The sequence below is a fragment of the Miniopterus schreibersii genome (genome assembly GCF_964146895.1).
Source record: "Miniopterus schreibersii genome assembly, chromosome: 16".
NCBI classification, from domain to species: Eukaryota; Metazoa; Chordata; class Mammalia; order Chiroptera; family Miniopteridae; genus Miniopterus; species Miniopterus schreibersii.
The window spans coordinates 44,020,520-44,047,480 of NC_138116.1; the positions used below are offsets into that span (position 1 = coordinate 44,020,520).

General features: G+C 55.5%; 2 protein-coding genes across 8 annotated transcripts in view; one reads left to right on the plus strand and one right to left on the minus strand.

The window, feature by feature from the left end:
* Positions 1-26,596, plus strand: GRAP (GRB2 related adaptor protein). Its single transcript, XM_081162922.1, has 5 exons — positions 1-213; positions 7,489-7,586; positions 12,103-12,225; positions 23,079-23,247; positions 25,170-26,596. Exons 1-5 carry the CDS (start codon positions 136-138, stop codon positions 25,353-25,355), a joined length of 654 nt encoding a protein of 217 aa, XP_081019048.1. The 5' UTR covers positions 1-135; the 3' UTR covers positions 25,356-26,596.
* SLC5A10 (solute carrier family 5 member 10) overlaps positions 26,596-26,961 on the minus strand; it is a 66,538-nt gene continuing 66,172 nt past the window's right edge. For 6 of the 7 annotated variants that reach the window (XM_081162916.1, XM_081162921.1, XM_081162920.1 and 3 more), the window contains one exon: positions 26,597-26,946. In XM_081162916.1, the coding sequence (XP_081019042.1) occupies positions 26,849-26,946 (98 nt within the window). In that variant the 3' untranslated portion in view covers positions 26,597-26,848. Of the gene's footprint in view, positions 26,947-26,961 lie in introns of all 7 variants that reach the window. The other variant, XM_081162918.1, reaches the window with a different exon arrangement.

The window sequence follows — 26,961 nt, forward strand, 5'->3', positions numbered from 1 at the left end:
GTCAGGGGCAGTTTCAGTCTCGGCTTCAAAAGAAAACCCGCTCTCAAAACAAAGGAAGACAGTCCTCGACTGCAGAGGAAGCAGGAAGCTGCCAGCCCCACTCGGAGCCCAGCTGCGGGGCTCAGGGACAGCAGGATGGAGTCCGTGGCCCTGTACAGTTTCCAAGCCACAGAGAGTGACGAACTGGCCTTCAACAAGGGGGACACACTCAAGGTAGGATGGCCAGAGTGGGCTGAGTGGGCCTCCCATGGGATGGGGAGGTTAAGAACCAGGCGCCGAGGACAGCCCCCCCAAAAGAGGTCAGTTTTGGGAGGAGGACAGGCCCAGCTTCTCCAGTTATCAGCTCGGTGGGTCAGGACAAGCCGTCCCTTCCCTCTGAGCCTCAGTCTCCCCATCTAAGAGATGGGGAGGTCATTAATGATCCTTCCTTTGGGGGCCATTGTGAGGATTCAAGGAGTCATTAGCACAGTGCCTGGCAGAAGTTGGTTCAACACCCAATTTCCCAGGGAAGAATTTGCGCAAACAGTTGCTGAAACAAGAGGGGGCGCGGGGGGGGGGGCACAAGAAGGAAAGGAGGAAGTTCTTAGAAAAGTAATAAGTACACACATTAACCTACTGGGGTGAAAATAGCTCTGATTTAAGTGTTAAGAATGAGCTTCCCAGCAGCATGGAGAAAGGGAAAAAGGTCTGACCACAGCTCACGTCTTCTTGTCTAGGCCTTTTTAGTGGACGTCTGCTTTCCCAGGGTGGTCTAGGCAGAAGGGCCTGCGGGGTCGCTCTCTGGAAATGTCTTCACTTGCAACATTGCTTGGGGGCTGGTTCAGGAGTGGCCACGTGAAGACTTAGGCATGGGAGCTGCCACTAGTTGAGAAAGTCACTGCCCTCCCTGGGCCTGGGTCTTTGCACCGGAGCAGTGGGCATTTGACTAGATGTCCCTCCACTTTGAGCCCTGGGTCCTACTCTTGGACCAAAGCTTCAAGCACAAGAAGGGACTGGAACTCCCATTTGCTGCCACCCTGCTATAGCCAATCCCAAGCTTAGCCATGTACCTGGGATCCATTAAAGCTGCTGAAGTGGGAGGATCGGTGCTCCCATTTCACAGGTGACTAAACTGAGGCACAGGGAGGTGACATGACTTGCTTAGTATGGGGTCCAATTTGAACATATGTCCTTTGACTCTGAAACTGTCTGTCCCCTGTGAGACTGAATGGACTGGGCTGGGAGGTCCCTCAAGGGGAGACTCAAAAGGAACCATGTTTCCCAGAAGGAACCATGTCCCCTTGAGGGATCCCTCCCCCCTTTTCTATTCCAGGATGCCGGTACCTGTGTACACCTGGGCTGCTGGGTGGTGGCCCCAAGGACATGTGGCCAGATGGGGACAAAAGCAGGCCTAGTCTCAGGGTGGTCTAGGCACTGTCTGTGAGCACCAGTCTAGTGCAGAGGCCTTGTTTATCAATCTGAGAGCAGCCTGAGGTCTCTAAACCCAGATTTGAGGCTTGAGAGGGAGTGGAACAGCCAGGAAATAGAAGTGGGGCGGGCGATGGGCTCCAACCGAGGCTCAGAGTGATTGGCCAGCAGTGGAGAGGGTGGATCAGGGGGGTTCCCAAGGCCACTGTAAAGACTGTAACATCCCACTGCTCCCCAGACTCCTGTGCCCACCTTTCCTACCCCAGGGTTAGTCATTTTCCACTAACCTTTGCTGTTAGCCAGCCTGGTGCATTTGCTTCTAACAGGTTCTGGCTGCTAAGGAAGGAGTGAGCCCATGAGGGCAGGGAATCACGCTGGAGCCGCAGGACACAGGGCGGTGCCTGGCGCATAGTAGGCTTCCAGTAAGACAAGGGAAATGTCGAAGGAAGAAAGGAAGGAAGGGAAGACGGACTAAACTGTTAGCAGAAACGGGGCACCCTTCCAGTGGGACTTGCACCTCCTGTGGGGGAGGCCGAGGAAGGGACTTTCAAGCTCAGAAAACGATGGAGGAGTGAAGGCAGTAGGAGGGGCTGTCTTTTCCTTTATTTGTTCCACAAACACTTGTTGAGCTATTTTTTCTGGTTTTATTGAGATATAATTGACATATAAGATGGCATTTATTTAAGGAGTACAACATAATCATTTGATAGAGTCTGTATTACGAAATGATTGCCACAATGAGTTTAGTTAAATTAACATCCATCACCTCACACAGTTACATTTTTGTCTCTTGATGAGAGCTTTTTTTTAAGTATTTTATTGATTTCAGAGAGACAGGGCGAGGGAGAGAGAGAAACATCAGTGATGAGAGAGTCATTGATCTGCTGCCTCCTGCACGCCCCCAACCAGGGACGGAGCCCACAACCCGGGCATGTGCCCTGACCGGGAATCGAACCTCATCTCCTGCATCCTAGGTCGACGCTCAACCGCTGAGCCACGCCGGCCGGGCCTTGATGAGAACTTAAGATCTACTCTCTTAGCAACTTTCAAATATGTGGTACAGTGTTATTAAGTGTAGTCACCATGCTGCACATCACATCTCCAGAACTTATTTATCTTATAACCGGAATTTGTACCTTTTGACCCCTTCGCCCATTTCCCCCGCCCTACACTCTGCCTCTGGCAACCGCATTCTTCTCTGTTGAGCTGCTGAGCCCCTGCTCTGTACCAGGCATGGTTCCAAGTGTGCAGGATGCAGCAATAAAAAAGCAAAGTCCTTGCCCTCCTGGGGCTCATTCCGGAGGGTACGTGACACCTGGAGGTGCTAAGTGGACTGAAGAAATCCACATAGGGGGTGGGAATGCACAGTGGCCGTGGGTTGTCAGGACAGTCTCTCAAAAGACATGACGTCTGAGCTGAGACCCTGAGGATGAGCAGGAAGCAGTCATGCAAATAACTGAGAGCTCTGGGCCGGGGAACCTCTGGTACAAAGTCCCTGAGGCAGGACCCTGCTAGTATGTGTGAGGAACTGAAAGACCAGTCTGTGACTGAAGAGCAGTGAGCGGGAAGGAGGTGGTGAGGGCGAGGCTGGGAGGCAGGCGGGAGGCAGGACCTGTGAAGGGTCTGGATGGCGTTGTGAGTATGAGGCGTGCTCACTGAGGGGTTTCACCAGTGATGTTTTAAAAAGATAACAAAGGGGCAGGAACAGAAGCAGCAAGGAGCTGTTGCAGTCGACTGGGTAAGAAATAGAGGTGGCTTAAACTAAGAAAATATGTCAAAATATTAATGTTCTTTATATGAGAGCTCTTATAAATCAAACAGCATAATAAAAAAATGGGCCAAAAAAAAGGAGGAACATTGCCAAAGAAGCAATTCAGGCATGTGCCCAGTCTCACCAATAACAAAAGATGTACAATTTAAAGCAAGCCAGTTTCCATTAGCCAGATCAGCAAAACTCTATCTTAAAAAGTATCTCCAAGATTGTTGAGGGTGTGGGAAGATGGGCACTTTTCCATGTGGGTGGTGGACAGGTAAAGTGACACAATCATTTTGAAGGGTATTTGGGAACCATATAAAAATCTCATGCCCTGGGGCCCAGAATTCTGCTTCTGGGAAACTGAGATGTAATCCGAGAGGCCCGTGAGTTCACCCACGAAGGGCTCCTGGAGCGCGCAGCGTGCCTAGGCCTGGCCTCCGAGACTCAGCAGGGCGAAAGCAGACCCAGCCAGTGCTCGTGCAGCTGGTATGCTGGGCCGGACAGGGGCACAGGCCAGGTAAGTAAGGGAGATGGAGAGCTTGCCAGGTGGAGACAGTGCCGGGAGGACAGTGGACAAGCGGGGAGGGGCAGTGCTATGCGGAGTCAACCCAGACTACCTGCTCGGTGACGGCACAAAACGTCATACAGCCCTAGAGGTGCTAGTGGAGAGTGTTTAATGACATAAGCGTGCTCATGAGGCAATGTTAAGTGGCAAAAAAGCAGAATGCAAATGTTTGTATACAGAGTCAACTCTAGACAAGTAATCAATAAATATTAATTTTGTGGAGGGAAAACTGACATTCACACACTGGGTTTGTGCCTGGAAAAAAGACTAGAAAGAAATGTCCTGATGAGCGAACAATTGCGGATGCCAGGAGGTGGCCGTGAGGAGGTGGGCTCTCACTCTCAAGGTTGCACAGGCCAAATCCTGCCTTTATTTCAGGTTTGGATGGATATCTTTTTTGCATTCATTTAAAAATATGCTTTATTTTTTAGAGCAGTTTTAGATTTACAGAAAATCAAGAAGATAGTACAGAGGGCTACCCATCTGCCCTGCACCTGGTTCCCCTGTTGGGAACATCTTGCACTGTTAGCATGGTGCATTCATTACATTGAACATCAATACTGATACATTATTATTAATAAGATCATACTTAATAAGATCATACTCAGAGTTTGTGCATTAATTCTTATTTTTATAACATATTGTCTTAAAATACTATTTATCTTGACTCCTGAGTTTTTTGTAGCTCCCTTAAATTTTGTTCCTGAGGTGCCTTACCCACCCCGCACTAGTCCAGGGCCTGCTTCCTGTAACAATAAAAATGTGACTATGTCCCCTCTTCCTCTCCTGGTCAGGGCCACAGTGTGTGGGCCTGGTGGCCAGCCCTTTCTGAGCAGTGCTGAGCTGGAGTCTGATCTCCACGACCTGACCCTTTCACTCATTCCGTGAGCTTTCCTGAACGCTGGCTGTGGACCAGGCCCTGCCACAGCAGTGCCCACCAGACACCTCTCCCCCCCCCCCCCCCAGCCTCTGGGAGCCCACAGTGAACAAATCTGAGCCCTAGTCTTGGAGAAAAGCTCTGTGGCATATTGACTCGCTCTGGACAAATGGTCTCAAACATCATTTCCCTGGAACAAGAGCCCTCTCCCTGATGGGCCAGGCATTCCCAGAGGCACAGTACCTTGCTGCTCCTGGCTGGAGGAGGGAAGTGGGTGGTAGCTTCACTACCATCCCTCCAAAGATAACCTGGTCCCCAAGACCCAGACTCGACAAGCCTACGGCTATCTTGGCATCTCCACGGGGAAGGCCAATGGCACCTCAGACCTCATACAGGCAACCCTGAGCTCCGCCTACCTGCTGCCCCACAGCCATTCCCTGTCAGCATCTCATATCTACCCACCTCAGGGCCTTTGCACTGCTGGTTGTTTCCTCTGCCTTGCACACTGTCCTCCACATCTTTTCATGTCTGGCTCCTATAATTTGGATCTCAGCTCATGTGTTGCCTCCTCAGAGAGGTGTGTCTGACCCCTGTTGTAAATCTCCCTGCCCCCAACCAGAGATCCTTCATCTATGGTACCCTGTTATATTTTCCAGATCACCGGCCACTACATTGTTGCCTTGTTGAATTGTTTCTTTCCTTTTTTTAAAAGTTTTTTCCTTTTTATTGAATTTATTGGGGTGACACTGGTTAACAAAATTATACAGGTTTCAGGTGCACAATTTCACATCATCTGTACGCTGTATTGTGTGTTCACCACCCCAAGTCAAGCCTCCGTCCGTCACCATTTATCCCTCCTGCACCCTCCTCCGCCCCCACCCCCAACCCCGGTGTCCTCCTGTTTGTATTATCACCTTTGCCCACCAGAATGTAAGCTCCTTGTTCCCTGCTGTACTGCTAGAGCTTAGCATGGTGCCTGGCACACAGTAGGTGCTCAGTAAATAGCAGATGAGCAGATAGCAGTCTTTCTGTCAGTAAAGGGAGAGCATGAGGGGAGAGAGATGGTGAGAACCCAGCCCGGGTAGATAGCAGGTGAGCAGTACAGAGCAGGTGCTCAGGGCGCGGTGGAGTAGGACAGCGTCCTGGGTGGAGGGCACTGGGGGCAGAGGCTCAGGGGAAGGCCAGGGTGGGGCAGCTCGCTCTCTCGTGGGAAGTCCCAAGTCTCAGAGGCCTGGGCTTTTGAGCCACTTTCACAGTAAGAATTCAGCTCATATAAACAATGAGAACATTTCTGGGCCCTCAGAAGGAGGCAGTAGGAAGGCATGAAACAAGGCAGCAATTAGATTCCATCGATTCCATCCCACGGCACTGGACCTGAGCTCGTGGGGCACGCTGCTCTCAGTGCGGCCGCAGACATGCCCGCGGCACCGGCGAGGAAACAGGCCACGGCCATGGAGAGCCAGGGCCAGGCAGAGGGAGGGAGCCCCAGGCTCAGGGCTTCTTCTTCGAATCTGTGGCTTTCATTTTCTAATAAATTGGGAGAATTGTTTTGTTTCGTTTTGTTTTCAGCAAAAGTTTTCCTGAGTCAGCCACCTGCTTCCGTCCGTCCCTGGGGCTGCTGACCTTGTCCTGGCGACAGGGCAGGAAGGAAGGGACTCAACAGAGCTGGGCGGGCAGACAAGGGGGTGCCTGCTGGTGTGGGCCGGGCTCGGGCCTGCGCCCGCGGAAGCCAGTCCCAGCTGTCTGAGCGACGCCTTCGCGCACGCCTGCCCCAGCCTTTGCTCTCGCGGCGCCCCTACTTGGGATGCTGTCCTCTGTCCAATATTTTCTCTCAGCAAATATCTCGCTAAGATTGAGCCAATGTTGGGACCCACTGCAGGGCTAACAGGAGAGAGGCCCTCCCAGGCTTGGGTCCCGCGATCAAGGGGGAGGCAGCGTGAGAGTGAAACCTGGCGGGTCAGGGTCTCCCTTAGACCGGCCCGGCGCCCACCGGCCGTAAGGGCCCTGCCTCGCCCGCTGTTGGCCCGGCTCGCTTCCCCTCTCCGGGTCCGTTTCCTCATCTGTGAAACAGCCTTGGGTGGTGACGGCCTCAGACGGCTGCATGAAAATCAGGCTGATGCGTGGAAATCTTGCCCAGAGAAGGGAGGAGGGAGCCCCAAGCTTCATGCTGCACCCATTCTGCAGGCCTGGCCCGCTTGTCCCACAGCCACTCCCACCCCAGCTCTGGCTGTTTCGGTTCCTCTCAGCCCACCTGTGGGGCTACAGAGGCCTCATGCCAGGGATGGGGAGCCCCGTGACCTGAGCAGGCCAGGCCTCAGCCTCAGCCCAGCCCAGAGGTCTTCCTTATCTGCTCCCAGTGCCTGATTGCCACCACCTCCTACTGAATCGTCCCCCCTGAATTCAGACTGTAAGGGCTGTTTAAATGCAAATGACTCGAGGTGACCACCACTGGGCACTGAGCTCAGGCTGAGGCTCCCTGACCTCCTTGGGACTTCTGACCGGCACCCCATGGCTTAGTGCCCAGGGCACGAATGCTGTGGGACCCCCATGCCTGGGGGCACAACCCAGGAACAGAAGCACCCCAGATTTGCCCCCAAAGACCCCACAGTCTCTTGGGGATCTGGTGGCAGAGCCTGAGAGTCCAGCTCCAGTCCCACCAGGGGAGCTGTGACCCTCCTGGGGACAGGCTATCCTGGGACTAGGGAGCGAGCAGGACTATGGAATTGGACAGGGTCTTTGTGACCTTGGGCAGCCCCCCCCCCACTGTGAAATGGGCCCCAGGGATAACAGGTGAAGTCTTCAGGGTACTTAAGCACTGGGCCCTCAGCAGGTGATAGCCGTCTCTCCTGGGTGACTGAGTGGCCGTGTCTCTCCTGTCTGCAGATCCTGAACATGGAAGACGACCAGAACTGGTACAAGGCTGAGCTCAGGGGCGCCGAGGGCTTTATTCCTAAGAACTACATCCGAGTCAAGCCCCACCCGTGAGTGGCCATCACCCCAGCCCTGCGACTTCAAGGCACCCCCTCCCCCACCCCTGTAGCTGAATGTGCCCACCCAGGTGGCTGCGCTGCCTGGTGTGTCCCTCGGCACGAAGCCTCCTCATTCCCAGCCTCTGTCCATCTGTCTGGGGCCCCCAGGCTCTGTTCCAACAGGGACAGGGGATGGGAATGTGAGGACCTGCCCAGAGTGGTGACCATGTCAGAGCTAGCCCAGGCCACAGACTGAGGACATGGGACACCAGACAGTGTCCAGGAAAGCCCTGGACAGGAGGGCCCTTGGCTCTCGGCTGGCTGGGCCACTGGCTGCTGTGTGGCTTTGGGCAGGTCTCTGCTCTCTCTGTACCTCAGCTCTCCTATCCATAGCACAAGGAGGGCTGAGGCTCCAATCCATGCATGATTCTAGAGCTTTCTCTAAGAGGCCATCTCAGCCCTGTGTGAGGGTGGGGAGTCAGGGTGGCAGTGGAAGGGTGGAGGGGTGTGCAGGGAGCAGACACTGTGGGCTCTGCCTTTGGGTGCATGGGAGAGCTGGACATTGACCAAGCAGAACCTGAGATCAGGGCCAAATGGGACTTACGTGTGGGGCCTAGGGAAGCTCCGAGTCAGGCTTTCAGCAGGTGCCATCCAAAGCCGCTGCCCTGAGAATGGCAGGGGCAGGGCTCAGCCCCAGAATAGGCCTTAGTGGCCAAGAATCTATGGAAAACCAACTATATATGCATGAAATGATGGCCAAGCTAGCTCCAAAATATAGCTTTTTATTCAGTCATTCACCAAACACTAGCCATAGCCCAGGGGCCTCGCCTGGATGGTGCAGGAGACACATGACGAGATGTTGGGGTCAGAGCAGCCCAGTCCTGTGGGAGGGACAAAACAGAAAGTGCAACACGAGAAGGCAGTCAGCACTGAGGCAACCAACCAAGGCAGGTTTCTCAGAAGAGGTAGCAATGAGTGAGGTTTTGAAGGATGTGTAGGAGTTAGCTAAGTAGAAAAAGAGAAAGACATTCCTGGAGGAGGGGACAGGGAAAGCAATGAGGGAGAACCCATGCCAGTGGGACTGGCAGGAGAGCCTCAAATGCCAGGCCCAGGGTGGAGGGGAGCCCTGGAGGCCTTTGAGCGGGGGGTGGGGGGTGGGGACTGGGTCAGATATGGAGGCAAGTGACAAGGCCAGGCAGGCTGGAGGGGGCAGACGGGGAGTCATGACGTCTGTGTGGCTATGGGATGAAAGGGGAGGGAGCTGCCGGGCCAGGGTGGGGCCTGAGAGTATTTTCTCTTTGTCTTCTATGAGTTATTTCCAAAACTGCCACAACCTCTAACTTCATGTGCTGGGGAAGGCCCCATTCCACCCAAGTCCCCGGGCACTCCACCTAAGCTCCAGGCCCCCCAGCCTCCCTCATAGAGGCTACAGCCTCCAGCTGACATCTTGGGCTGCAGCCCTTGGTTCCAGGGCTGTGTGAGATTGGGCAGGTGTCTGCCCCTCTGGCCTTAAATTTTTTCTGTCAGTAAAGGGCATGAGGGGAGAGAGGTGGTGAGAATGCAGCCCAGGGCCACAAGCCAAGCTCCCCAGGCATCTACAGGCCAGCAGAGGACAGGCGGGAGCCATCACTGTGGGTTGCCAGTCAGGGAGAGGTCTCCAGGTGCCTGGCAAAGACCGGGCCTGCAGGGCCCACGGCTGCTGAGAGGCCCTGAGCAGAGGGGAGAAAGCTGGGCCAGGCCTATTGGGCAATGCTGGTGTTGAGGCAGGATTACACCGGGCCAGCTGGGGGCCATGGAGGGGTCCAGTCCGCAATGCCCCTGGGGCCAGCTCTGGCCACTTGGGTCTGGGACAGAGTGGGAATGGGGGTCAGGCCCCCAACCTACCCACCTGAGTCCATGCCCAGTTTTGTCCTTGGCTAACCTCAGTACTTGCCCTGGTCCCAAAATAGCAGTGGGGAAACTCCAGCTCAGTGCCTGACTCAGCCTATCAAGCCCCAGGGTGTGGAGTGGGGAGTCAGGGGTGGGGGAGGGCTGGGTTCCCCAAAAGCCTTGTTCCTACACCAGGCCCACTCTTTCCCTGAGAACCCACTATCACCCCCGCCTGCCCAGGGAGCCCCTGGGGGAGGCATGATGCAGACCAGGTACCCAGAGCAGCAGCCATAAAGGCACCTGACCCAGCTGCATGGCTAATGGGGGTCAAGAGAACTGCCCAGAGGAAGGGCATGGTGTTCTGGGCCTGGAAGTTAGAGCAGACGTTTGCCAGGGAGGGCAGCAGGCGGGCCTGACCGACCGAGAGATGTACAGGGGAGGGCTGGGAGCCAGCTCCTAGCGCAGCCGCAGGCAACAGGGCATGTGGCAGCACCCTCATTCTCCTGAGGGCCAGGGAGCTGGGACAGGGACAGAGGCACAGAGAGGTCGAGTAGCTTGTTTAGGGTCGCATGGCTGGCAGGAAGCAGAGTGGGATTTGCAGCGGGGTGCTGTGGGCCCCAGGCTACGCTCACCAGGAAGGGAGGTGGGGGAGCCCTTGAGAGCAGCTGGGGTTGGGGGAGAGTCCAAGGTCAGGGACTTGCCGTGCAACCTTTCAGAGAATCCCTGACCTCTGGGCCTTAGTTTCCACATCAGTAAAATGGGGGACTAGGCTAGGTGGCCTGGAGTGGAGTAGCTGGCAGTGGAGAGAGCTGGGCCCTGGGGCAGCGGGAAATGCTGGCTTCCCCACACCCAGGGAGGTGCCATCAGACGACCAGCCCGTCTCCCCTGGAGGGGGCAGGGCCAGCCTCCCTGGAGGGTGCGGTTGCAACACCTTTTGAGGGTGACAGCCACCCACACACTGATGCCTCCTGTGGGGTTTTGTGGGTTATTTGGAGACACCCAGGCCCTCAGGAAACGCCCACTTGGAGCCTGCTGGGGCCCTGCTCCCGCAGCAGGGCCTGCACCTGTGTCCTGCCGGGGCTTCTGGGGCTTCCGGGCAGAGGAGCTCCTGCCCTGCCCCCAGAGCCAGGGCCTCCATGGCAGCTCAGCCTCTGGCCGAGGAGCCTCCCAAACCCCAGAGACCCAGGCTGAGCTCTCCAGGTGGTCTCCTGGGCCTTCCAGCTCAGCTTCCCACTTGCCGCCTCCCCTCCTGGGGACGCCCGCCGCGAGAGGGCCCAGGCTCCAGCAGCCTGGGGGCAGCCTTTGGTTGGAACCTCACTCCTGAGGGTGTGAGCTCCCACCGAAGCAGTGCCTGAAGTTAAGTGAGGACAGGGCTTTATTTTGGTTGGGAAGTGGGCAGGGAAGGAGCCACTAGGGTGTTAGTGCCACATTGCTGCCCACGCATCAGGCTGGGGATGGCCCAGCACCCGGGGTATTTAGGGCAGGGGTAGGGTTGGCTGTGTATCCACCTGCTCCCTCAGTCATCCCTTGAGAGTGTTCCAGGGGCTCAGCACACAGGCCAAGTATGCTAGTCACCAGAAAAAGCCCTGGGGCAGAAGCCCCAGTGTTTGCATTCGACAGGGCTCATGGGACACGAGTGGGGAATGGGGAGATGGACAGGACACCGCCAGCATCTGCGGCTGCACCTGCCGTCCTCTGCTCTCAGCTCGAGGGCTCATCAACATCCTGAGACAGCAGAAAAAGTCCTGCCTCACATCTGCCCCAGGCCAAGCTCAGAGTCATAAGCATCCCCTGAAAGAGGGAACGGAAGCTTTAAAGGAAATGGAGGGTACAGGCACTGCCCTTGGTCACCGCGGTCTCACCGGGAGACTTTGGCTGCTCTGGGCCTTAGTTCCCACCCCCTCCCCAGGCAATAAAGGGGCTAGGCTAAAACCCTGGGGCTGGGAAGCCAGTCAGTGACCACCTGGACCCTTCGAGGGTAGGAGGCCAAGTAGGCAGGGGTTGGGGCACGGGCAGGAACTGCCCGGAGCCATGCGGCAGACAGGCAAGGCTGAAAGAGAAGCTGGACCCCAGCCTTTTACTCTCAGACCCTGGGGACGGTGGGAACCTTGCAAGACTCTAAGCATTTATCAGGCACTTTCTGTATGCCCAGTTCTGTTTGGTTAGCAGGACAAGGGACTTGTACCTGTGAGAAAAAGTCCAGGTGGCCTCAGTCTGTGCATCTGTGAAATGGGTATAGGATGAGATCCTTCCTCACTAGATCAGAGCTGCTCTTGTTTTTGTCATCGTTTTTATTTTATTTTATTTATTTTTTCACTTTTAAGACCCTACCATCTAAAATGGAAAAGCTCAACTGGGGTTGGCTGGGTGGAGGCTCACTGAGTTTTAATATTTCTGTTTTCCTAGTGGTATGTGTTTCCCGGCATGGTGGGAAGGGATTGGGCCTGGGAGCCAAAATGCTGGGATTGGTTCCCAGCTCCTGCCTGCCACAGCACATAACCTTCGCCGCTCTGTGCCTCAGGTTCCTCATCTGTAAAATGTGGGCAATCATATCTCATGCATTTTGGGCCCGCTATGAGGATCAGCGATGTTGAGCACCTGGCACCGAGAATGCAGCCTGGCCTCGTCACTGCCTTCAGCCTGTGCCCTCTCTCTGCAGGTGGTACTCGGGCAGGATTTCCCGGCAGCTGGCCGAAGAGATTCTGCTGAAGCGCAACTACCTGGGCGCCTTCCTCATCAGGGAGAGCGAGAGCTCCCCAGGCGAGTTCTCCATCTCGGTGAAGTGAGTTGTGACCCTCGGCAGGGGCAGGGCGGCAGGCAGCAGGCAGCATCTGGGCTGTGTCCGAGCGCGAACAGCCTCAGGCCGAGGCGGCAGCGACCGGCGGGGTAGGGAAGGACCACCCCCCGGGTGTGGCCGGGAGCAGTAAGGATGTGCTTGGAAAGCAGTCTTGGGCTGACTGCAAGGCCTCAAGTGCCAGGCTGGGGGGTGTGTGGACATTATTCTATGGCTAGTAAGGAACCATCAAAGGCTTTTCATCAGGGGAGGAAGAACGATGCCGGTGGCTTACGTGTGGGAAAGACTGGGGACAGGAGACATCAAGGCACTAGGGCAGGTTTTCAGGGTATACTTCTGACAGGGTCCTGCTGTTACCGGAGAGGGGACCTGGCCCTTAGCAGGTCTGCCTAAGGCTGGCGGCGGGCGGGTTCTGGGCTTCCTGCAGGAAAGATTTCACAAAACAAGCCCAGGTGATTTTTTTTTTAAATCCTCACCCAAGGATATATTTTCCATTGCTTTTCAGTGAGAGTGGAAGGGGAGGAGGGGGAAGAGGGGGGGGGAGACATCGATGTGAAAGAGACACATCAATTGGTTGCCTCCCACATGTGCCCCTACCAGGGCCAGGGATCAAACCTGCACCCGAGGTACGTGCCCTTGGCTGGAATCAAACCCGGGACCCTTCAATCTGAGGGCCAATGCTCTGACCACTGAGCCAAACCGGCTAGGGCAGTCCAGGTGATTTTGAGAGTGTGTTTATTAAATCTGGGGACAGTGAAATCAGGAAGGGCCTAGGATAGAAGCAGCAACAGGACAGCCTAGGTGGGGCTGCTTTGGTTCCCTAGAAATGTTACAGGAAAGAAATGAACCAAGGTGGGGCTGCTTTGGCTCACTGGGAAGTCAGAGAAAAGGGGGCCTCAGAGACAGGACAGGTCAGGCAGTTAGCGTGGGACAAGCTGCTGCGGCCCATTGCTCCCTGACTGCAAGTCTTGTGGGGCCCCTCAGGGTTTAGGGGATGCACGCCTGTGGCAGAAGTAGAGGGGGAAAGGAAAGGCATGGACTTGCTCCCAGGAGAGAGAGCCCATGCTGGGGCCTCTGTTTTGAGGGTTTTTAAAGGCTGGGAGTTTAGGGGCGGTCCCAGGGGAGGATCTAATAGAATATTCATCAGTTTTCTAGGTGCCCTCTTTCTGGGTGGGTCGTGGTCTCCACTGATTGGTGGGCGCCAGGGCAGGGGGTCATTAGTCAGTGCAGCTGGTCGTGGTCTCTCCTACCTGGTTTTGCTGCTTTCTGGGCCTGGAGCTGAAAGATAACCGAGGCCTAGATGTTATCTCTGGGGAGGTGACCTTCTGTATCTGCTGTAAATTGCTGGGCCAGTTTGTTCAGCTGTCTGTCTCAGTTTCCTCATTCCACTTGCCAAGAAATTTTTCTAGCTTCTTACTATCCTGCCTCTCAACTATATTGTGACATAGTTGAGGGGATGGACCCTGGGGCCAGGCTGCTTGGGTTCAGATTCTGGCTCTGCCACTTCCTAACCTTGGACAAGCCACTTAACCTCTCTGTGCTTGTTTCCTCACATGTAAAATGAGTTATTTTAAGGAATAAATGAGTCAATATATTGAGAGCAATTAGAATAGTGCCTGGTGCCTGCCGGGCGTGGCTCAGCGGTTGAGCATCAACCTAGGATACAGGAGATCATGGTTTGATTCCCGGTCAGGACACTTGCCCGGGTTGCGGGCTTGCAGCCAATCAATGATGACTCTCTCATCAATGATGTTTCAACTCTCTCTCTCCCTCTCCCTTCCTCTCTCTGAAATCAATAAAGATATATTAAAAAAGACAAAAGGAAAAAAGAATAGTGCTCTGGCATTAAGGCAAGATGGCTGTATAGGAGTGTCTGCTTTGTGAAAGGCAGCTCCTCGGGCATGGTGTGGCAGCCTCCGGGCAGCACAGAACCCAGTGCCAAAGGCCACGTGGGGCAATGGAGGGATTGAGCCTGGAGGTTAGGAGCAGGCACAGGAGTGGGGGTGAAGGGGTCAGGTCTGTCGTTCCTATCTCCGGTGTCTGTGTGAGAAGGGGAAAATTCCTCCTCTTTCCCCTCTTAGTTCTTCTGGCTGGTCAAATAACTAAAATGGCATGAGACAGGCCCACAGGAGAAAACAGTCAAATGTGATTACCTGTGTACGTATGGGAGCTCCAGAAGCATATGGGACCTGAAGTCAGATGGGGCGGTGAGGGCTTACATGCCATCTTGAGCTAAAGAGAAAGGAAGGTTGTGGTTTGGAACTTCAACGGGCAGGAGAGAAGTTCACATGGAAATGGAAACCTAAACCTCTGGTACATAAATGTTTGCTGGGCCATCTTTAACAATGGGATGCAGAGAGGGCTTTGGCCAAGTTCCTCTCTGTCTCTCACACCTCATTCATATTAAACCCTAATTATCTACGGTGACGGCCCACTTCCCGGAGCAGGTCCTCTATCTAAATTCTTTTAGGCAGTTTGAGGAAATGTCAGAGGTTTCTCCTGAGTCTTTTGTTTCTTAAAAATAACCAGAATTTGTGGTGGCAAACTCTGTTCCCCTTTACCTGGGCCAGTAGGATCTAGAATACTCGTTGAGTTACATGCCCTGTGCCAGGCTATCCTAGGGACTGGGGAAATGACAGTGAGAAAACCAAAGTTGCTGCCCTTGTGGGTTTCTGTCTCAATAGGGGAGATAGTGAACAGAAAGCAAATGGATACTAGTACAGCCTCTCTGAGGAGGTGGCATTTGAGCAAATCTCTGAACTGGAAGTGGAGGCTGTCCACGTCCCAGGAAGGAGGACCTGGGAGGAGAAACTGTCAGAGAGGACAGCAAATGCAGAGGCCCTGAGGTGCAAAAGTGCTTGGGATGCATGGAACCCACCAGGAGATGGCATGACTAGAGCAAAGGGAGCAAGGGGGACAGGGGTGGTGGTTACAGTCAGAGAGCCGGGCCCCACGGTCCTGACAAGGAGGTCGGCTTTATCTCAGCACGATAGGGAGCCATGGGAAGGTTTTGGGCAGGGGAGGTATTAGCTTCCATTTGTTAGCCAATCCTTCTAGCTGCTGTGAGAAAAAAGCAGGAATACTGGGAGGCCAGTGAGGAGCCAGGCGGGAGGTGATGACATGTGGGACTATGGTTGGGGCTGAGGGGATGGAAAGTGGCTGGGTTGGGGGGGTGGCATAAATCTGTGAAGTGTGAACCACCAATGATAGCAACTGTTAGGGTGGCTGAGGGCACTGGGCACAGAGTCTACATAGAGGAGGTGCTACTGTGCTGGCTTTTACTGTCAGGAAGTATTGGGGTGGCCAAACTGCCTGTTGGAAGGGACAAGTGGTAGATCCTGGAGCTCATAGCATGGCCTCTGGGCGGTGGTGGCTGCTCAGTGTATTGCTGGTTCATGCCAATGGCTCGATGATTTTCCAAAGGATAAACGAGCTCTTCCATAAAGAGCTCGTGGTGGTCTGTGACCAGTACATTGGGACCCTGTGAGGTGGTGATCTCCCTGTCTGGGCCTGGAGGCACCTGCGTTGGGGGACTGCTATGCTCAACTTGATCACCTCCACACTATGTCACCAGCCATCGCTTTCTTCACTTCCCTTTTCCCCTTTGATGGTTAACAGAGACTGTAGGGGCGGGGGGGGGGGGGCGCGACACGGGAGGTTGGGGGCTGGGGCCAGGGAATCCCAATGAGGCAGAGAAAGACAGACTTGGACAGGGAGGGTTCATGGTGTCCTTGGCAGCTCCAAATAAGTGACCCATACAAGGGCTCCCGTTTGCAGAAAGGTGGCCCAGTTGATCCATTCCAGGCTCCCTCAGGCCCTGTGGGAAGCTCTGTGACATTTGCCATGCTCGCTGTCACTTCCATAAAGAGCTCGTGATGGTCTGTGACCAGTACATTGGGACTCTGTGAGGTGGTGATCTCCCTGTCTGGGCCTGGAGGCACCTGCGTTGGGGGATTGCTATGCTCAACTTGATCACCTCCACACTATGTCACCAGCCATTGCTTTCTTCACTTCCCTTTTCCCCTGGGAACAGCCTGGTTATCCCGAGGGACAGGAACGGCTCTTACCCTCTTCGAGCCTCTACTTCTCCATATTAAAAATGGGAGAACTGTAGGTGTGGGGGTGGGAGGGATAGTGTGAGTTCCTGGCCCTGACTCCCTCTCAGGATGGTTGTGAGCTTCTGGAGTACCCCCATCTCACCTCCCCACCTCCCAAACCCTGCCGTCACCTCCCACGCAGTTTCCTGCAAAAGCAGGAAGTGGTTCTTTTCCACGTGCTGGCTGGCCAGGTCATCTCCTGGGAATCGCGCCCACCAGGTGGGCTGGGCTGGCTTTGAATGGCACCTGGAATTAGCTCCAAAGCCCAAGATCACCCAGCAGAGCAGGGGCACGGGGAACTCACTGGGACAGCCTCTGAAGCCTGAGCTGAGAGGAGGTGGTGGCCCTCCAACTCCCCCACTGGACTCTCCCTGCTCTGCTAACAAATCAGGGTGCCTGGACTTCCCTGCAGTGCCTCCTGCACTGCCCTCTGCTGGCATCTCTCAGCAGGGCTCGGACAGGGTTCACACCCAGACGCCTCAGCCTAGTCGCCCTGCGTCAACCAAGGAGGGGCCTGGCAGGGAGAGGAGTCACACCCAAGGAGTGTGGAGGGGAACAGGCGCAGCCTGGCCTAGGGGTGTTCGCGATAAGTGAGTGAATGAGGGAAGCTCGCTGACGGCAGACCCATCCCGCATGGCGAAGGAGGTGACATCTGGATGGAACCTGAAACATGAGTAGGAGTTTGGTGCACAGAGGGGGAGAGGATGTGCCAGGCACAGGGAAGAGCGTGTGCAGAGACACGAAGGTGGGCCGTGAGGGGTGGGCTTCTGAGCAAGAATCTCAGCTCTGGTACCTACTGACTGTATAACTCTGGGCAGGTTACCCCCTGAGCTTCAGTTTCTCTTCTGTAAAATGAACATTTATGTGAAGTGTGCCGCCTAGCACATGGTAAGTGCTTAATAAATGCCAGTTATAGCAATTGTCATTATAGTAACCCTCCAAGGTCCACACAGTGCTTCCTGGCCCTTTCCCATGACTCCAGGGCTATTAGAGAAGGGGGTGGTGTGGGGAGGCGGGAGCCGAGTTGTTGTTCTGGCTTTGCTTGGGACCTGCTATGTAATCCCTGGCAGACCCCACTCTCTCAGCAGTAAAGTCCTCATCTATAACATGGAGACAATCACCCGAAGGCCGTCCAGGAAAGTGATGGCTGTGCAGACTTGTGAGTGAGGGCATTTCTGTCCTCACTGGTGTGGCTCTTGGGGACTCTCACCCCACTGTGCGTGGTATCTCCTGTACACTCAGGCCAAGCCCCATAAAGCTGTCAGAAGTGGGGTTTATGGGCCTCATGAAGCAACAGTGGCCACGGCTGGCTGGCCTTTATGAGTTTACAAAGGGCTACCCCCCGCCACCTCCAGAAGCACATCGGAGCTGGCTGGGGTGCCAGGCCTGGACTGTGTAACTTTTGCCACACCCTTCAGTCCAGGCTGCTGTGGACACCTCTGTTGCAAATGACAATTTGTCCCCAAGTGAAGTGTTTTGCTTCCTGTCAGGCTAGAGGTGCCTGGAGTCAATGCGCATATTTGCTCTGCTCCTCTGGACACCAAGCACCTACTGTGTACCAGGCCTGGCCCAGCTGCTGGGGATTAAGCCACAAACAAAATAGAACAAAGCTCCTGTTCTTTAGGCTCTCATGTTCTACCGGGGTGACAGACAATAAATGGTTAGTAAACCATACTAAATCTTGGAAGATGATAAAGACTCTTGGGAAAATGAAGCAGGAAAGAAGTGGGGGACACAGTTTTAGACATGCAAAGGCAGGGAGGAATTGATCCCAGAAACAGTTTTCAGGTAAAAAACAACAACTGAAGATCAGAGAGGTGCCGTAACTTGCCCAAGATCACATAGTAAGGAATAGCAGAGCTGGTGACCATTGTCTGCCTGTGCCCTGTCAGACTTGTTCCACGCTTCCACCCACCTTCCCTGAGACCCAAAGACCCAAAGGCCCAGCAGGGGTCTGTCCCCACCTGCCCCCTCCCAAGGTCAGTTTGATTCCATTTCCAGGGATTGCCCTCTGTGGACTCCCCAGACCTCCCTCCCCCAGGCCCAGGGGAGCTGCAAGTAGGGGGAACTGAGTCTGAGTACAGATGACCCCTGAATGGGGAGGGACAGCTTCACTGCAGAAGCCCTGCTGGGTAAGCCACCCTGAGCCCCAAGAGGGAAGTGCAGCCCGAGGGGGTCTGAGCCTGGGCGTGAAGCCTGCGGCAGTACAAGTACCACCCCTCCCTTTACACAGATGGGAAAACAATCTAGAGAAGGGCCAAGCCTAACAGAGACCACCCCGTGGGCAGTTAGCACCCAGGCCTCTGCCCAGGGCCGTCCTGGTGCTCCTGATGTTACCCCAGTCTTTTATCCTCTGGGCTGCCACTGTCACCTTTGCTGCAGCTGCCACCAAGCCAGAAAGTCCTGCTGGGCAGGACTGGATGCTTCTAGCATCAGGCCTGACTTCATCCTTGGGGCTTTCTGGACAGCCCAGGAGCCAGCCCAGCCCCTCATCCTCCTGGGTAGGTGGGTGTGGGGGTCACACACAGAGACAAATACAGCCATGGCTGCTCAAAGAGGGATGCACACATACAGTCACACACATGCCCCGACACAACAGAGACAGATACCTGGACACACAGGCCAGGACATGCACACATGCCCTAGGCGCTGTCCACTGTCCTGGACCAGCTCCATGCCCAGGCTCAGACCCCCTCTGGCTGCACTTCCCTCTTGGGGCTCAGGGTGGCTCACCCAGCAGGGCTTCTGCACTGAAGCCGTCCCTCCCATTCAGGGGTCATCTGTACTCAGACTCAGTTCCCCCTACTTGCAGCTTCCCTGGGCCTGAGGGAGGGAGGTCTGGGGAGTCCACAGAGGGCAACCCCTGGTTAAGGGGCTCTCAGACTCCTTGAAGGAATGCTAAGGCCAAGACCAGGCAGAAAAAAGGGAAAAAAGTTCCTGGTGAGAGTCCCAGGTGAGGGCCTGGGTAGTCTGGGAGACAGTGTGGCTGGGGAGAGAGACTGCCCCAGGTACGGAGTCCTTGGGGTCATCAGATGTATGTGGCCCTGCCTGGCCTCAGACAGGTGTGGTCACTGATCAGACCAGAGACTGGCACAGCAACAGAGGCCCACTGGAGTCACACAGCCGTGGCATTTCCAGCACAGCTGCCCCTGGCTCCAGGCAGGCCCCTCTCCTCTCCGCCCTGCTCTCCTCACTGCAGAACAGGAAGTTTGTACCAGGTGGGAGAAGGGACAAGACCTTCCCTTTACTGAATACTATGCATAGACCTGGGGCCGGAACATGCAAGCTCCCCAGACTTGAGAGTTCTTGAATTCTCAGGTTGGAAGGCTATAGAATTCCTGGGTCTCTTGCCCCTTTCCCACGTCTCATCGCCTGTTCTCTACTCCCTGGCCCTCCTATATGCTCAGAGAATGCTTTTCTGTTGTTTTTTTAAAACAGTTTTGTTGATTTTGTTTTTAGCAAGAGAGGAAGGGAGAGGGAGAGAGAAACATCGATGTGGGAGCGAGACATTAATTGGCTGCTTCCTGCACACCCTCTACACAGGATTGAGCCCGCAACCCTGGCATGTGCCCTGACCGGGCATCTAACCAGGAGCCTTTCTGAGCCACATGGGCCGAGGCAAGAATGCTTTGTTTTGAATAACTTTCCAAGTACCTGAGGATAACCTTCAAACACCAAAATGTTCAAAGTTGTGGTCATTTGAGGTTGAGATCTTTTTTCAACCTACCACACCCTTGTCTGCCCTCTTACCCAGAGGAGAGGAGCCACCCACTCCCCAGGCTCCTCCTCGGGGCAGCACCAAGTCAGGGCCTCCTGCCTTCCCAGCAGGGAGTCACTGGGGTACCTATTTCCTGGCTTCTTGCCTGCCTGGCTGTTGGTCTCCTCACTGCTGCCTGGTTGACACTTCTCTGACGCACGACAGCCAAAGCCAGAAACCTGTCACTTGGAGGGACAGGGCACTAGAAACTCACTGGGCTCAGAGACTGCTTCAAGGGAAGTCTGTGGCCTCTGGGAGCCTCAAGCCAGACAGGGAAGGAGCACTGTCCACGTGCCCTCCCTCTTTTCCATCCCAGGGACATGAACAGGTGTGTCCACAGCCAACACAAACAGCTGGTCACCTGAGAACAATGCTTGCTGATGGCACACAAGTGGCCTTGTCTTGGATTCAGGGGTCATTGCTCCACCTGGTCACAGAGCCTTGGGCATTTGTAACCTCAGTCCTGTGGTGGGAACTGACTCGGTGTGAAGCTGAGTCACCCTGAGAGCTGGACACATCCTAGAGCGGGTACTGGGCCTGCTTCAGGGTCCAGACTCTTGGGAGGGCTGAAACCGCAGCTCAGAGCACCCAATGAGCACTTAAGCCTTGGGTTATGAGACTCCATGACCCGAGTCCAGCCTCTCCCAACTGGCTAGACCCTCGGGGACTGCTCCTGCCTCCCTGCCCTTTCGGTATCTAGTATGTAGGCCATTATGAGCAGTTGGTTACAAGGCTGTACAAGGGCTGAGAAGCCCACAAAGTCTCTGACTGCAGCTGGGAGGTCTGAAGCAGCTCTCAGAGGTTGGGCCATTTTACCTGGGCCTTGACATCTGAGTAGAAGTTTGACTGAAGCAGCATTTAGAGGGAATAGTATATGCAAAGGCCTGGAGGTGTGTTTAAAGGTGGAGAGAGAGGTTCTGTGTGGTTTGGACCCCTTGACTTGGTCAGGATGGGGGAATCCTACTTTGCCCTCTGCCCCCCAGACCACACAGTATTTACCTTAAACAATTCTTTATCTTAAATCTTTAATTTTAAACTTTTAACAGAGCAGTACACCAGCCCCAGGATGATAGGTGCAGGGATGGGGCAGAAAGTAGCAGGCCTTGGCAGCTGGGGTGACAGACACCGCACTCCTGCTCAGGCCCCGGAAACGCTTGGATTATGACCTGCCCAGCAGAACTGGGCCGTGGGCTAACCCTGGCTTATAAATGCACTGTGTCCAAAATTGTTTAACAAAATTTAAATTTAGAACCTGAGACTTTTTTCCTTTTTACTATTGAATTTCCAGATCAGTATTTCTTTCTCATTTAGTCCCAAACAAAATGAGAACACAGCCTATAGCTGAGGAGGCCCAGGGGCCATCTCCCCCCCAGTGGCCACCCTCTGTCCCAGTGCACACACCTGACCATGCCCAGAGGCCCCCAGGCTTTCCCAGCTGTCAGTCCCACCAGCCCCCTACACAGCGCACCCTCCTGTGGCAACTTCCTAACCTGGCTTCTTCCTGGTGGGGACCTGGGGCTCTTTGGTGCTCCCCTGTGGCTGCCAGGCTGGCCAGGTGGGCTCTGGGCAGCCATGTTGGTGGCACCTGCACAGCCTCCTTCACCTCCCTGTGGGGAGTGCATCAGCGCCCCCGCCCCGCCATTGGGCAGGTGAGGACCCCGAGGCCCAGAGAAGTGAGCTGACTGTAGAGCTGGGAAGGGTGCCTTTGATTTGGCCAGGCAGAGAGGCCAGGAGAGGGAGGCCTGGGGAATCACAGCCCAGGTAGCAACACAGAGGAGTAGGGCTGGACTTGGAATGAAAGGTCTGGGATGGTATCGACATCACAAGTGGAATCAGTATCATTGGTGCTGTTATACAACGACTGCCAGTCAGGGAGCACTTTAGTGACACTTGGCATGTAGGAGCTCAGCTATAGCCCAGCTCTAGACTTTGTTGCTGTGTGACTCTGGGCAGGTCAAGACTGCACTCAGGGCCTCAGTTTCCCCATTGTAAAAAGGGCCCTATTTGTTCCTTCTGGCCACCCCCAAGCAGGGAGGAAATCACAAAGGGTCGAGCTACCCATTGTCCTGACCCAAACCAGCACCACCTCTGGCCTCAATCCCGTGTGGCCTGTCCTGGTGTGAAGTATGCATTGTGTGGGAAGGCACTGGGCAGGTCCCTCCGGCCAGCCCAAGCCAGAGCAGGCTCCACCCCTGGCCAGTTTGGGAGAGGCAGGCTGTGTCCTTAGCTGGGCTAGAGGCATGTGAGAGGATTTTGTGGTCGTGGGCTGGAAGACTGGTCGAAGGCTAGGGCCTCAGAAATTATATTAAGGAAATGAGGCTGGACATGTAATCAGAGTCAAATCTTGAGTCTGAGGTGTTAAGATTTTATCTCAAGGGCAATGGGGAGCCATAGACGGTTCTTGAGGTGGGTGTGGGTGGGAAGGACACAAAGCATCCAACATGCCTAAGCTCCTCTCAGACTGAGTGGCTTTGGTCTGAGTCAGGGTGGCCTTAGAATTCACTCCTCAAGTGACTGCAAGGGCTGGGAGGGGACAGGAGGGAGAATGTGACTGCAAGGGCTGACAGGGACATTAAAGAGAGAAAATGCTGTCTGATCACCTCTCAGAGAAACCCATTTAATGATGAGCCACAGTCAGCATTTTCCGAGCACTTACCCAGAGGGAGGTATTATTATGAGGAAACTGAGGTTCAGAGAAGTGATTTGCCTAAAGTCACACAGCAAGAAAGTGGCCTGGTCCAGGGTCCACACCCTTCAGTCCATACTCCACTGCTAGGGGTACTCACCAGGTCTCACATCAAGCCAGATAGTGGGGCCTGGGACTACCCTCCCCACCTGAACCTTCTCCTGAGTCCAGGTCTCACCAAGAAAAAGAAAGGCTGGGTTCCAGACGGTGGGGAGAAGGTAAGACCCAGGGCTGTGTGGGCTGGGAGTGGTCCCTGGCTGCTGTGGGCCTGTCTCAGGTGACCATGGGTCCTCTCCCCCAGCTATGGGGACCAGGTGCAGCATTTCAAGGTGCTACGTGAGGCCTCGGGGAAGTACTTCCTGTGGGAGGAGAAGTTCAACTCCCTCAATGAGCTGGTCGACTTCTACCACACAACCACGATCGCCAAGAAGCGCCAGGTCTTCCTGCGGGATGAAGAGCCCCTGCTCAAGGTAGGTGGGCAAAGCCTGGGCCACGACACCTGCTAGGGCCAGCTGGCGCCTGGCCTCCCTTCCCTGCCTAGCAGCCCCATGTCACGGGAGGAGGGACAGGCCAGAGTGTGCAGTTCTGTTCTGGGCACGGCAGTGAAACAAGCAACATTGGGGACAAGAAGGGAATAAAGGAAGGAGCAGACTGGAAGTTCCATGGGGCAACTTGTTCTCAGTAGTGCATGGCACACAGTAGGTGCTCAATAAATGTTTGTTGAATTACTGAATGTACTGGCACCTACTGAGCCTACTGAGTGCTGCATACTGAACTGGGCTTTGCACTGGAAGCTTTATTGCCCCCATTGTACAGGTGAGGACGCTGAGGCTTGAAGAGTGATGTGACTCATTGAAGGCTACCAACTGGGTAGGCTCAGTCCTGGTTTCTGCTCTGGAGATGCTGGCCTTAGGTGGGGTGTGGGAAGTATGGGTGAGGTTCTGGTCAGACACAGGGTGTGTGGGGGGGGAGAGTTGGCCACCCCTTGTCCTCACAATAACAGCAATTTGCCAGCCAGCCCTTTCATCAGGGGACCCGAGGAACAGCTCTCATTAGGATGACAACACCAGCTAATGGGGTTATTAACCCCAGTGTGCTATTTTCCCTGGAAGGGGGGGTGTCAGCAAGGCCTGGGGCTGGAGGTCAGGCCCTGCAACAGCCCAGTTGAACTTGGCTCTGCACAGGGTACAGGGAGCATGGCCATAGTGGAGGCCTGAGGAGGGCTGACGGACTTCTCTGGAGCAGCCCCATCCTGCCCTGCTCCTGGGCCCCAGCTGCCTCGCCAGGTGTGACCTCAGGGCCAGTTCATCCCTCAACTGGGCCTCAGTTTCCTCTCTGTCCAGTAGGATGAGCCCTGGGGTCTGATACTCCAGGGGAGTCAAGCAGTGCCTCGGGAGACCCCCATAGTGCCCCCTCAGTCCCACCAGGAGGCTCAGCCTCCTCAACCTGACCCTGGGGTCAGATCGTCTGTGAGCTCTCCTCTGGGCCTGTGTGTCCCAGACCTCCATCTCCTCCCCCTCGCTGCCTGGGCCAGCTCGGACCTTGGAGAGCGTGAGGGATCCAGGGTGGAACTGGGGGCCAGCTGAGAGCTCCCCCTCACCTGCCACCTCACTGGCCCAGCCCTGGGATCGCCTGTCCTGTGGGGAGATTCCAGAGCTGGCTCAGTCTCTCGGGACCCATGCCGCCTCCTCCTTCCTGGGCAGAGCACTGCTAATTACAGCCTGTCTGCTGATCCTATCGCCTGTCCTGGATGAGATTCCAAAGGCCCGGAGCAGAGACCCTGGCGGGGCAGGCAGCGCTGGGTGCTGGGCGCCGGGCACTGGGTGCTGGGCACAGCGGTCATGCGTCAGGCTGAGCCTGCAGAGCGCTCTCGTCGAGATGCCATTTGAGGGTGGGGAAACTGAGTCCCACGGAGGGCAGGGCCTTAACCAAGGTCACTTTGGGGCATAGATAGGACTGGAACCCAGGAGAGCTGGGACCAGCTCGAGGTGACATCTTCCCTCTCAAAGCCTGGCCAAGGGCAACTGTGTTCTTAGCTACATATCACTTTGCAGTTTATAAGACCCTGTGGCTCTTGCGGCTACAGGGCCTGGCGTCACAAGTTATCAAGGCTGTTGCAGAGCCAGAGTGATGAGACTCCAAGAGGGGCATGGACTTAAGAACAGCCCCTCAGGGACAACCGGGGCTGGGGGCGCACCTCAGCCCCAGGATAGTCGTGTTGTTCTGTGAAGGTGCAGTGTTTGTATGGCAGATGCCCAGGGTAGGCAGCTTAGGCCCATGGGGGTGGCCATTCACCTTGGCCTTGAGGCACAAGTGCCCTTCCCAGCTGGCAGTAGGTCGCTTCTCTTGTCAGGGCCCCCCTGGGGCCACTAACGACTTCCTTCGCTTGCAGTCACATGGGGCCTGCTATGCCCAGGCCCAGTTTGACTTCTCGGCCCAGGACCCCTCACAGCTCAGCTTCCGCCGCGGTGACATCATCGAAGTCCTCGAGCGCCTGGACCCCCACTGGTGGCGAGGCCGGTTCTGCGGGCACATTGGTTTCTTCCCGCGGAGCTACGTGCAGCCTGTGCACCTCTGACCAGAGCAAGGCCGGGGCCAGAGTTGGCAGACCATCTGTCCACTGGACACTGCAGTCCAGAGAGAGACCATGGACACCCCTCTGGGTCCCATGGGGCTCAGCCAAGGGCCTTGGACAGGCGCATGGCCTCTGGATGCCCAACCCAGCCCCCACTGCTCCACATGAACTGGGACTGCCCCAGGTGCCCACAGCCAGCATGATGTCCAGTGCCTGCCAGGCAGGGGGAGCTCCCGCGGTTTCCTGCTGCCTCCTTCCGTCGGTCACCAGCTTTGTGACATCAGAGGGTGGGCTGGCAGAGACCCAGCCCACTCCAACCATCAGTGACCCCATCCTCAGAGAAGGTTCCACCCATTAGGGGCTCAACCTAAGATCCATGGGCTTGGGTGGGTTCACCTTGGGTTGACCACCCACTGGGCCTGCCTGCCCCCTCCCTCAAAAGGGCCTTTGAGATGCTCTGGCTATTGGGGAGGTGGCTTCGGTGTAAGGGACAGGCAAGGGCTCAGAATACCTGTTGACCTGGATTCACTGGACAGACTCCAGGTGGAGACAACTTTTCCATAGCCCCACAATAACTTCAGGCTCCACTTGGACATCCAACACCCTCACCCCACTACAGGTACTTTGGGGAAGGGCTGGAGGCCCTGAGGAAAGGGGCTGTGGTGGTGGAAGAAATGGACGCAGCTGCTTCTTGAAATGGACTAACTCCAGAGGGCAAGCTCTGGACACAGCCACCTAAGAGGCTCGGTTCAGGCCCAGGTTCTGCCCAGACCCCGGGAGCCTGGGGGTCCTAACTACAGGCCAAGTGGGAAGATGGGGCCTGTGCTGGACTCAAGTACAGGAGCATCCAGAATGGGGTGGGGAGTCTGGGCGGGGCCCCAGCTTGAGAAAAGATAGGGTGTCCACATGGAATGTGCACCCAGCAGGGGGTTCCTAAGTAACACCTGCCCAGAGTCTGGGCAACTTTGGGAGCTGGAAGAGTGAGGGGAACTGGAAAACAGCTTTGAATGCCAGGCTGGTGGTGGAGGGCAGTGAACAGGGAGGGCAGTGAGCAGGAGGCGCCTGTGGAGCCAGGAGCACATGGGAGAGTGGAGGAGCCCAGGGAGGGGGCTGCAAGCCTGAACTATGGGGGGCTCTCCCTCCGTCCAGGGGTGGCCTGAGACCCTTCGGACCCTGAGCTCTGGCAGATTGTGCTGCTCCTGACCTGGACCCACGCACTCAAAATAAAAACAGTAATACAGTGTAAGGATGTCCACTGAAATCCACTTTTCTTTCCACCATTTTTGAAGCCATTCTTTCCACCATCACATTCTTTTTCCCCATTTCCTTGCTAATTTTTCAGGGCTCCTGCTTTGCTGGCTGGGCCAGTCCCTGGGCACTGACCCGCCATATAGCCGTGAGGGGGTCACCCTTCTTTGGGTCCTGGTGTCCTCATGAGGGAAAGGGGGTGGGCCCCAAGGTTCTGAGGGCCCCAGCCTTCCTGTCCAGGGGCAGCATTAGGCGAAGTAGGCATAGAAAAAGACGTTGACACACATGAGAAGGATGGCATTGATGCCACAGACACGGGCCCAGAAAGCGTGTTTCTGGGTGTCACCTGGAGGGATGGGAA

Bases quoted from the DNA above. Each gene is read 5' to 3' on its own strand.
- GRAP (XM_081162922.1), top strand. From the start codon at position 136: ATGGAGTCCGTGGCCCTGTACAGTTTCCAAGCCACAGAGAGTGACGAA. The intron at 214-7,488 runs GTAGGATGGCCA...TCCTGTCTGCAG, and splicing joins ACAAGGGGGACACACTCAAG to ATCCTGAACATGGAAGACGA. The intron at 23,248-25,169 runs GTAGGTGGGCAA...CTTCGCTTGCAG, and splicing joins ATGAAGAGCCCCTGCTCAAG to TCACATGGGGCCTGCTATGC.